This window comes from Crotalus tigris, unplaced genomic scaffold, assembly GCF_016545835.1.
Source record: "Crotalus tigris isolate CLP2741 ecotype Arizona unplaced genomic scaffold, ASM1654583v1 scf7180000020145.1122116, whole genome shotgun sequence".
Lineage (NCBI taxonomy): Eukaryota > Metazoa > Chordata > Lepidosauria > Squamata > Viperidae > Crotalus > Crotalus tigris.
In genome coordinates this window covers 1,051,845-1,063,630 of record NW_024097874.1, presented here as the reverse complement: position 1 = coordinate 1,063,630, position 11,786 = coordinate 1,051,845, and the positions used below count along the sequence as shown (strand labels likewise).

Here is an 11,786-nt window from a genome sequence, read left to right as displayed (position 1 = left end):
ATCTAGTATACGAGAACAAACATAGAAAGAACATACAAGTTGTTTATGTTTCACTTTTGTATCTTGGATATTTTTTGAAAATAAAACATCTCTATAACTTTTTTTTTATAAATATTTTATTAATTTTCTAGTTTTACATTCAAATACTTAATGAACAACATGTCGTCTGGGTCCATTAGTAATTCAGTGGTATATATTAACTTTTTCAGTCCAGATCCATTATTACACCATCTAATGTTTCCTCTCTTCTGGTGATATCGGTTTTCCAATACTAGGCAAATACAATTCTTATTGTCATTAATAGATATACATTTGAATATCAACATCTTTGTTACAATATTTTTCTAATAATATCGATATCTTTTCTAACCAAAACATATCTTAATTGCATTTGCACGTAATATCCATATGTTCAATCGGTATCCTGTTTTCGCTTTCTTTTTAAATTTTAATTTCCCATCGGTGTTCTCTATTGTTTATAATTTCAAAGTAAGTTATATTTGGGTAACCAAAAGCTTCCAGTATTCAAACCTCTTAGCATTTTCCTGTTTCCCTTCTCATACCAAAATCTAATATTCTAATTACAAATCTTGTCTTTCTAGTTATGATATTTCTATTTCTCACAATTATCTATTCTCCACCATATTCAAACATCTAATTAATAATATAATATCCCACCTAATAGGTCAAAGCCTCTATTTTCTTCAGTCTTACTCTAGCTTTCTTCCTTTGTCAACTAACTTTCCAAGTCAATGCATTTGAAGTAAGTCAATGCATCAAGTAATTCTTCCTCTATTTTTATGTGTATTATTTGGAATAAGAAAAAACATTTGATTAAAGTATTTTTGGAAGAACACTCAGCCCATTGATATTCATTAAACAGCCTCCCTCTTTCTCCAGTTTCCCACAGTTCTCCTAACAGCTCTATCTTCCATTCAATTGGTTCTTCTTCCTTTTCCTCAAATGTGTTCTGAGATCTTGATTAGTAAGATGTCTTTTCCATTTCTGATATTATCGCTACATCTTCTAGTTCTTCAAATGTCTGAGTCTGTCTGCTAGTGCCTTCCTTTAGGTCCTCCATCATTAGATCTGCTTCCTCAAGTTTTCCTTCTATTTTCCGGGTTGCTAGTTTCTTCTTTGTAATCATTTTCTGGGTTTGTAAATTTAGATTAGAAAATTGTTCTTTTATCTCCTTTGTTATTTCTGGCCTCATCACAAGCTAAGGCAATTGTCTCTTATATTGATTTCAACATAGAGAATTTCTTTCTGAGCTTCATCAGTATTTTCTTGGTGGTATGTCAAACTGAAGATTTGGAGACAGGTGTTAGAGATGGTTTTTTACCATTTAAAGCTGAGTATGGGACATCCATTTTATTTTTTTGTAAGTGGCCTTTAGGGTAAAAATTGTTCATCAGTCAAAGATTTATAATCCAAAGTATTCCATCATCTCAAGCAATATGTTTTCCTTCTACAAGGAAATAGTTCCAAAACACAGCTCTGAAAATCAATCAATATTTATGTTCGTAGTTCAGGCAGGCCAATTTCAAAGTAGTTTATTGTCTCTGCCAAATAGGTAAGTAGCCCAAGAGTTTGGTTTTTTTCCCCTTTTCCCAACTGTAGTCTTCAAAAGTGAAAGTTTCCAAGGCCAGAAAGTCTTATCTGAATTTGGGCTTCAAGCCAAATTTCCTTTAAGCATAGTAAAATTGTAGTGCTGTAGTTCGCCACTAGATGTCAATAGCACTGTTTTCCAGCTTTTTAAATCCAAACTTATATTACAAGCTTTTCAAGTCTCTTTTTTTTAAAAAAAAGTCTCAAAATTTCAAAGCCATATATCTGTATTAATTCTAAATTACTCTTGTAATTTTTTCTGTTTTCTCCCAAACAATTAGTTTGCCATTTTTTTTCCCTGAGGGAATGGGGTGGAAATTCCCCTTCCCTCTCTCATCAGGGAGAGTATCACCCAGTTTCATCCTCACTGCAGAAAAGTTGCTCATTGGTGCTTATTTGCTTCAGTTGTCAGCAGCTTCTGACTGGCTACACAAATGTAGCCAGGCTTTCCCCCGCCGGTTTGGAGGGCTTTCACGGATCAAACGGGAGGGCCGCCATCCTCCCGTGATTGAGGGTCCCCTTCTTGTTCGTCGCCTTTTTGGGGCGACTTTTGACTCTTTCCAGGGTTGCGAGCGGGGCGAAATCGAACACGGGAGCCCCGTCTCCCTGTACACGTCCCGCCACAACATCAAACCGGAAGTCTCAAACATCTCCACAACTCTTATCAGAGACTGAAAATTTAAATTGTCTAGAATTCATGCTTTTGATGGATCTTTTGAGCTCAAGTCAATCAAACTGGCTATGGTTTAAAAAGAATCCGTGACAAATTGGTGATAGTGGTAGTAGTTTTCCAATTGTTCCTTCAAACCATTTCTCACACTTCCTTTATTGATGTGGTTTCTCCCGAGTATGGATCATTCTATGACGAGTAAGAGTGCAATTCCTGGCAAAGCTCTTCCCACATTCCATGCATTGATATGGTTTCTCTCCTGTATGGCTTCTCTTGTGGGAATAAAGACTACTGCTACAAATAAAGGTCTTTCCACACTCCGTGCATTCATATGGTCTTTCTTCTGTGTGGCTTCTCTTGTGGGAATTAAGAGTATTGCTACAAGTAAAGGTCTTTCCACACTCCGTGCATTCATATGGTCTTTCTCCTGTATGGATCCTTTTATGGGCGATAAGACCAGAATTCCACCTAAAGCTCTTTCCACATTCCATACATTTATATGGCTTCTCTCCTATGTGGACCCTCTTGTGGGAATTAAGACTAGTGCTACGAATAAAGGTCTTTCCACAGTCCAAACATTTATAAGGTCTTTCTCCTGTGTGATTCCTTTCATGTCTTATAAGAGAGTTATAATAACAGAAGGTCTTTCTACACTCCATGCATTGATATGGCTTCTCCTTTGTATGGATAGGTTTATGGTGAATCAGATTCGTTTTCCTACTAAAGCTCTTTCCACACTCCGTGCACTGATATGGCTTCTCCTTTGTATGGATAGGTTTATGGTGAATCAGAGCTCTTTTCCTACTAAAGCTCTTTCCACACTCCATGCATTGATATGGCTTCTCTCCTGTGTGAATGCTCTTGTGGGAAATAAGACTACTGCTACAAGTAAAGGTCTTTCCAGTCTCCATACATTGATACTGTTTCTCTCTTGTGTGAATCCTCTTATGGGAGGCAAGATTATTACTGTTTCTAAAATCCTTTCCACACTCCGTGCATTGATATGGTTTCTCTTGTGTGTGGACCCTGTTGTGGTAATTAAGACTACTGCTACAAGTAAAGGTCTTTCCACACTCCATGCATTTATAAGGTCTTTCTCCTTTGTGATTCCTCTGATGGATTATGAGAGAGTAATTATAAGAGAAGGTCTTTCCACATTCCATGCACTGATATGGCTTCTCTCCTGTGTGAATCCTCTTATGGGAATTGAGGCTAGTCTTATAAGTAAAGGTCTTTCCACATTCCATGCATTGATACGGCTTCTCTCCTGTGTGGATCTTCTTGTGGCAATTAAGATTACTGATACAATTAAAGGTCTTTCCACACTCCGTGCATTCATAAGGTCTTTCTCCTTTGTGAATCCTTTGATGGATTATAAGAGACTTAGAATAACCACAGGCCTTTCCGCACTCCACGCAATTATATGGCTTCTCTTTTGTGTGCTTCATCTTATGGGTACTAAGATGAGTGGCACAAGTAAAGCTCTTTCCACACTCAATGCATTGATATGGTCTTTCTCTTTTGTGAGTCCTTTCATGACTTCTAAGAGAGCGATTATTACAGAAGGTCTTTCCACACTCCTTGCAGGTATGTGTTTTCTCTTCTAAATGTGTCTTTTTATGTGAAATGAGTTGATCAGATTTATTAAAGCTTTTTCCACACTCCGTACATTTATATGGTTCTTCTCCCATATCAATGCTTGTAGAGTTAGGAAGCTGACTGACCCGAGGAAAGCCTTTTTTAATTCCACTTTGTGATTGCTTCATTTCATCACTCTTTGGTTGCATCTGATCTGCAAACTTCCCTTTTCCCTCTTTTGATTGGCTCACTTGACATTTCTCCTTGCAATTATTATTCTCTTGCCCATTAAAGCCTTGAAAAAAAAGAAAACAAAACTGTAGCAAGAACAGGGGAAAAAATCAAACCTTTTCTTCTGAAATTTAGCCAAAGAACCATCAATATACTTTGGATATTTTATTGGCAAATGTGAAGATTCCAAACTAAGATTTTAAAAAAGACCCATTTTTAACTGGATCTCTACTGATCCTCATATAAAGGGTTTGGATCACATCAAAACAAACCTAAGACACAACCCTGATCTAATCTTAGACTTGGGACTATTCCATGGTGTTCAAGAGAGGCCACAACAACCCTGCATGCAGCCTGTCCCTCACATTCTAGCTAATATCTTCTATGGCATGGAAATGAAAATTTGTATTTATCAGCAGAAAGCATTCTTTTAAAAAACCATTTCCTTTATGTAAAAAGGAAGGTTAGGCAGTTTTCCAATTTTTCTTCCAATAAATTTCATTCTTCCATAAATTCAGTTTGATCAAACGGTTAAGGCACCAGGCTAGAAACTGGGTGACTGGGAGTACTAGTTCTGCCTTAGGCACGAATGCTGGCTGGGTGACTTTGGGCCAGTCTCCCTCAGCTCAACCCAGGTCACAAGGTTCTTGTTGTGGGGAAAACAGCAGGAGGAAGGAATATGGGGGTTGGTCGCCTTCTTTATCATTTATAAAAAAACAAAGTCAAGATATGAATTAATAAGTGATGGTTTTTATCAGAAGTATCGTCTAAGCCCTCCACCCCACGACTTCTCTACTTTTCCGAGCACAGTTCTTACCCAGAGAAGCCAGATTCCTAGAATTCTCCAGCATGACTTCTCCATGAAGCGCTTTTTGGGCAGGGTCCAGCTGAGACCACTCCTCCTTGGAGAAATACACAGCCACCTCCTCAAAAGACACAACATCCTGAAGAAGAAAAGAAATTTCCCTATTAACAGATAATCCAAGAATAATTTGATAGTTTTTTTTCCATTAATACAAGGAAAGAGCTTGTAATAATATATGTCTATGGAGATTCTCAGTCAGGTCATGGTTGTCCCAAAGATGCTTTTCAAAAGGCAAAAAACGGTACATTTCTTTATAATGTAATGTGAAAAAGACCCTGGGAAACAGAAAGAAGAGCCCCAATGCTGACAACAGTCAGGTCAATGAAATCTGATGGTGAAGCAGGAAGGGTGGAGAAAGCATCTCACAAAGGATCCCCCCAGAAGAGAGAGGGTAGACTAAGCTGAGCGTGAATGTTCAATGACCTGATGTCAAATTTATATTGCTTAGAAACAGCAATTTTATACACTGAACTCTAGAACAAAATGAAATCCATCCAACATTCATGGACCTTTTCCGATGTTTCTCCTCCTTACCGGAAGTAGAGGTTCAGCCAATCCTTCAGCTCCACCACAAAGAGGAGGTGACTCTACAAATTCCATGGACAGCTTTCTACTCTCTGTGACACAGAGAAAAATGGGGGAAGCAGATTTGTTAAAGAGAGAGATAGTAATGATGTGCAGCTAAAGAATCAGCTAAATGTTGAAATCTCACATCACACAGAAAGCCCTTCTGTTACCTGGCGTGATGTCCTGACTTGGACCTTTCTGGAAGTTCTCCCTGAACAGCAGCTCTTGAGAGGGTTTGGATGAATCTTCTCCCCCCTTGGGATACTCAGTCGTAGCTTCGAAGGATTTCTGGAGATGATGTGATAGGAGAAACAAAGGAAGAGCACAGAGATAGAAATGAATTATCATACTGCGCCTTCAAACTAATAGACACCAATATCCATTGTTGAAACCCGAAACAGAATGGAAAAATTGCCCCAAATATAACCTCTGGAAGAATAGAACAACTCGCTTTAGGAGTTAATAATTCCAGAAATCTCGGACAGAAAAGAATTAACAAATTCAGAGAGATCCTCTTTAGACCTGTTAAGACTATATTCTCACACCTGGAACTCTTGTATCTTTTCCACATCCGCATTCAGCAAGAAGCCTTCGGCCAAGGCCACCGCCTGGGAACTGGTCTCTGCTCCACACTCCCGCACCCATTTCTCCATCTCTGGTGGAAGGATAGCCAGGAACTGCTCCAGGAGCACCAGGTCCAGCATCTGGGCCTTCGTGTGTCTTTCTGGTTGCAGCCACTGACAGCAAAGGCGGTGAAGCTGACTGCAAACTTCTCGGGGACCCCTCCCCTCCTGAAACTGCACATTTCTGAAGTAACAGTATTGCACCTCTGAACTGTTGGCTTCCTGTTCTTGACTCTTCTGCCCAGGACTTGCCCCATTCTTCCCACAGCTTCCAGAGTGAGCAGCTGAAGGGTCTTTTCCAGCTCCTGCATCTGCTGAGCGTTGTCCCTCCATCTTCTTTCTGGTCTCTAATCCAGCTCCAAAATGGACTGATAGATCTGCACAGGTCTTCCTAATCAGGTCTGTCAAAATTTCCCAAGTCTATTTAGCCCTCTTCCCACACAAGTTACTTAGGACTCCAGGGGAACCAAAAAAGCTTTCCAACTTATGTATCTGAAATGGAAAACAAAAAAAAAATTCCAGAAATACAGAGTGACCAATTTAACCCAAATAAGAATTCTTATGAACCCACCGATATCTAGGAAGAGGGGGGAAATCTTAGCGGGCAGACTGACCGATATGTCTGTGGAAAAATTTTGTAGTAAGCTGGTGGATCGACTTCTATCAAGGACTAAACAGTTTGGATACATACATTTAAAATATGTGTTGATTTCTAATTTCTACTTATTTATTTAAATAATTCTGATGGCTGCTTGCAGCTTAAAAACCAACCTCTGTGCAATCCAGATCATAAACATCTCAGATCACAAACAGTCATTGAGATGACTTTCTAAATTGATTTAATAGGTAAATCAATCAATATTTGAATTTCAAATAAAACTTTAGCCAGCAGAACCCCATTAACCCCCTGGCCCATCTTCTCTCTGGTCTCTAATCCAGGCCCCAAACAGACCAATGGATCTGCATAGGTCTTCCTAATCAAAGAGGTCTGTCAAAATCTCCAAAGGACATTTAGCCCTCTTCCCACACAAGATATTTAAGACTCAGGAGCAATCAGGAAAGATTTCCAACTTATATATCTAAAATGGGAAACAAATTCCAGAAATACAGGTTGACCAACTTAACAACTGACCACATACAAAAACTGAAAGAAGAAATTCTTATCAACCCACCAATATCTGGGAAGGGCAGCAAAATCTTTGTAAGAAGTGACGTATTTCTGTGTGGACAAAAATCTGTAGTAACCTTCTGGATCAACTTTTTTCAAGGACTAAACAGTTTGGATACATAACTTTAAAATATGTTTTTTATTTCTTATTCCTACTCATTTATTCAAATAATTTTGATGGCTGCTTGCAGCATGAAAAGCAATCTTTGAACAATCCAGATCATAAATGTCTCAGGTCACAAATAGCCATTCAGATGAGTGGCTTTCTAAATCGATTTAATAGGTAAATCAATCAATATTTGAACTTCCAGTGTAACTTTAGCCAACAGAACCTCATTAAACTCCTGGCCCAAACTGCTATAGCTACCTGAGAAATCACAATCAACAAACCACCATTCAATGCAAACAGAATAATACCCGAATCAATAAACCAGCTTAACATGATGTTTTCATTCATGCATCTCCTGGAAACAGGTTCCCCACTTTTAGCCTTAATCTAGAATGGCTCCGACCTTTCTGGCGATCCTGATGTTCTTCCTGGAGGCAACGCAGCGCGTCCGGAGCTTTGATTCCTTCTCTGCCTGGCCCGTGCATGCACAGGGGCGGCAGGGGAGCATGGGACCCCGGGCTCTCCCCTTCCCACGACTCCGAACCTGATGAAGTTTTGGTTGTCTCCATGCACGGTCCAGCCCGTGAAAGAAACGTCCCCCCACTTACCGAACGCCGGAGTCAGGTTTTGATCTCCGTCCGTGCAAAGCTCCCTTGCAGCTGTAGGACTCCTGGGAAGGCTTAGCCTAAGGCTCGCAGCGGGGGGGGGGGAAGAGAACTGCAGGAAAGGTGGACGCACTTTCAGCCTTTTCTGCAAAATGCCCCCTCCTCTGTCGACCTGGGGAAAGCGCGCATGCTCAGTTCACTCCTGAAGGGTTGCGGGTGAGGGCTTCCCTGCCTTTCCAAGGCTACCCCGGGAGCCGCCTGGTGGATCCTGCGCGCAACGCTAGATGGACGCTGCAAAGGCGAAGGGAAGATCCTCATGTTCCACGCGGACCTGGGATGATGGGCATTGGAGTGGAAGGAAAGGGTCCCTCTAACACTGCCTGTCTCTAGCTGGCAGCAATTTCTAGATTTTCCCCTTGTAATGTCTAAGAACGATCTGCGATCTTGTGAATATTGAGACAATCTCTGTGGAGGCTCAAAAGAAACAGGAGCCTCTTTTTGAAGCCCAGGTTGTGTCGTGTGGTTGGTGGCAAACACAAGCCTGAAGTGAGGGAAGATAAAGGGGAGTGGCAGAGTCAAAGGATGGGAAAGTGAAGGGGTAGGAAAATTAAGATTTGTATTGATTGTTTTGTTTAGTGAGTTCAATTATTACAGCTGCCTTTTCAAATTCATGCACCTGGGCGGCTAACAGTGGTTGAAAACAGTAAGTGGCAGCAGCAAAAATGAAAATAATCCCGAAGCATCATAAGAAAACAAGTTCCCAAATGGAGAGAAAGCTCAAACTCATGGAAGTTTTTGAAATTTTACCTCCAAACAAGCATCTGTGATGGAGAAATGAATGGTGTCTCATAGATGACTGGAGAAAAGGTGGAATTACAAAATGCAGGACGGCAAACTTTGAGAAGTATGTATACAGTTCAAATTCCATGAGGGAAAAAAGAAAAAATAGCTTCATTTCAGTTTTCAGTAGGGAATACAACTCAGGAAATATGAGTAGGAAGTTTAAAGACAAGGTAAGGCAGGTGTGCTAAAGAAAATACCAATTTTCTTCTAGCCAAAAGAGCTGAAGACTCCCACGATTTGAAAAGATTAGTCTGGATTTGGAGGGGATAGTGGAAGAACAACAAAGAGATTTATCTACATTTAGTGCTTTTTTTGTAAAAAAAAAAAAAAGGTGCCAGAATTCACACACATCATACAACCAGCCTTGCCTACCCTACCCTACAACTACTTTGTAGTTGAAAAAAAAAAACCCCTTCAATTTTTAGTGTATCTAAAAGACTATGATTTTGTTGAAGGTAAGTTAATACTATTAATGTTACCATGCACTGTGTGGCTTTAAATTACAAGAAGGCATTTTATTAATCTTTTGGGACATTTACCACTGGCACAGCCATTTAGTTTAATGAGTGGAAATGTCAGCTTTCTATGTGGAATGAAATTGGCTGAATAAAACAAAATTTGATTGCCTGTAAAAGATTGAATTATTTTTAAGACGTCGTCAAACAAGGTGGAAAAATTTACATTTGGAGTTTATTATGGATATTGACTTGAAACGAATTAAAGGTGTAACTTTGTCAGTGAACGGATTACTTTTAATTTACCTTTAAGTTAAACCCAATTAGATAGATCAGATTAAACCTCATGCTGTAGCTCTATCTTTACATCTGACCAATACATAATTAATATATATTATTATGAATAGTAATATCTCCAAATCACAAGACATGGGCTTGATTCTTATTCTTCCCCTCTGCAGTTGGAATATAAAGTATAAAAATTTAAAAATAAGGTGACCAACTTTTTTACAATGAAAAGGAGGACACAAATAAATTGAAGAAAAAAATATTGTAAATAAAAAAACATTTTATTCATTGCAACAATAATACAGAATTCACTATATGATAAATGCATAATAAAAAACATTTGTAACAATAACATTTTATATTGTAATTATACTCACATGCACGTTCCCCCTGCAACCGCCCCGCCAGCACTGCTGTCCCGCCGTGAAGAGCGGGCCCTGCAGCTCCCAAAGGACTAGCTGTGCTGGCTCTGGCCCCAGACACTTTTCGAGGGAGGACAGAACTCACAAAAGGAGGACTGTCCTAAAGGAGGACAGTTGGTCACCTTATTAAAAAGAGATTTTCGTAGACATCCCAGCCTTCGAACTACCCAAAGGAACCGAAACAGCAAAGTTTCGCTGTTGAGCAAGCTTCCACGCCAGCCGCCTTTCTTTCCTCTCGCTTCGCCTCTTTTTAATCTCGCACCCCGTCTTCTGTAAGGGAAGGCAAAAGGCTCACTCACTCTCTCGTGAAAGATGGCCTCCATGTTTCTGTGCCTCCCACCGCCACTATCGGGTTCCACACCACATGGTCCCACCCAGCCAATCAAGCCACGCTCTGGCTGTGGTGCTCCGGTGCAACATGCCGCCTCCGCTTGCAGCTTGACAATAACAAGGACCCAGTGCTCTTCAACATCTTCATCAATGATTTGGATGAGGGGATAGATGGGGAACTCATCAAATTTGCAAATGACACCAAGCTGGCAGGAATAGCCAACATTCCAGAAAACAGGCTTAAGATATAGAAGGATCTGGACAGACTTGAACACTGGGCGCTATCTAACAAAATGAAATTCAATGGTGAAAAAAGTAAGCTACATTTAGGCAAGAAAAACCAAATGTGCAGGTATAGTATAGGGGGTACCTTGCTCAATAGTAATAACTGTGAGAGGGATCTTGGAGTCCTAGTGGACAATCACTTAAATATGAGCCAGCAGTGTGCTGCAGCTGCCAAAAAAGCCAACACAGTGCTAGGATGCATTAACAGAAGGATAGAATCAAAATCACATTGCTGGTGAAGTATTAATACCACTTTACAATGCCTTGGTAAGGCCACACTTGGAATACTGTGTCCAGTTTTGGTCACCACGATGTAAAAAAGATGTTGAGACTCTAGAAAGAGTACAGAGAAAAGCAACAAAGATGATTAAGAGACTAGAGGCTAAAACATACAAGGAACAGTTTCTGGAATTGGATATGTCTAGTTTAATGAAGAGAAGAATGAGACAGGACATGATAGCAGTGTTCCAATATCTCAGGGGCTGCCCCAAAGAAGAGGGAGTAAAGCTATTTTCCAAAGCGCCTGAAGGCCGGACAAGAAGCAACGGATGGAAATTCACCAAAGAGAGAAGCAACCCGAACTGAGGAGAAACTTCCTGACTGTTAGAACAATTAACCAGTGGAACAACCTGCCTCCAGAGGCGGTGAATGCTACAACACTGGAAGTTTTTAAGAAGAAACTGGACAGCCATTTGTCCGAAATGGTATAGAGTTACCTGCCTGAGCAGGGGGTTGGACTTGATGACCTCCACGGTCCCTTCTAACTTTATTATTATTAAGGGGGGGAATGGATGGAATGAAAGGGTGGGAGATGGTATCCAAGCCACCGTCAGCTTCCAAAGAGACATTGCTGGTGTTTTGAGGACACAGAACAGAAGTCCCAGTGTGGCTGGCTGTTTTCCATAACAATATGAACAGAAATGATTGGTGGACATTATGTACTGTGGGTGGCCCATAGGGAAAAGGGTGGAATTAACTATGCTTGCTTGTGTGCAGGAAACCCAGTGCTGGTTTCCTTTCTTCTGTGCCAGTTGTGGCTTTTTCAGTAAAGTTTTATACACTTGGTGTCAGAATCCAATTATATTTCATCTCTAGTTATCGACTATAGAAAACCCCATTTCTGCCTTCTCTGGATTCTG

General features: G+C 40.3%; 1 protein-coding gene across 2 annotated transcripts; it reads right to left on the bottom strand.

Annotated features, from left to right (window-relative positions):
* Positions 1-1,905: 1,905 nt before the first annotated feature.
* LOC120318213 (zinc finger protein 345-like) lies at positions 1,906-9,206 on the bottom strand. Of its 2 annotated transcripts, XM_039365626.1 has the most exons (6): positions 8,028-9,206; positions 6,065-6,634; positions 5,690-5,807; positions 5,487-5,569; positions 4,905-5,031; positions 1,906-4,151 (listed from the first exon to the last, which is right to left on the bottom strand). In XM_039365626.1, exons 2-6 carry the CDS (start codon positions 6,473-6,475, stop codon positions 2,434-2,436), a joined length of 2,457 nt encoding a protein of 818 aa, XP_039221560.1. In that variant the 5' UTR covers positions 6,476-6,634; positions 8,028-9,206; the 3' UTR covers positions 1,906-2,433. The 2 variants fall into 2 exon arrangements, with proteins under 2 accessions (XP_039221560.1, XP_039221561.1); XM_039365627.1 differs by lacking the exon at positions 8,028-9,206 and having other exon boundaries at positions 6,065-8,003.
* Positions 9,207-11,786: the final 2,580 nt, after the last annotated feature.

Bases quoted from the DNA above. Each gene is read 5' to 3' on its own strand.
- LOC120318213 (XM_039365626.1), bottom strand. From the start codon at position 6,475: ATGGAGGGACAACGCTCAGCAGATGCAGGAGCTGGAAAAGACCCTTCA. The intron at 5,032-5,486 runs GTAAGGAGGAGA...TTTCTTCTTCAG, and splicing joins TGGCTGAACCTCTACTTCCG to GATGTTGTGTCTTTTGAGGA. The intron at 4,152-4,904 runs GTAAGAACTGTG...TTTTTTTTCAAG, and splicing joins TAGGAATCTGGCTTCTCTGG to GCTTTAATGGGCAAGAGAAT.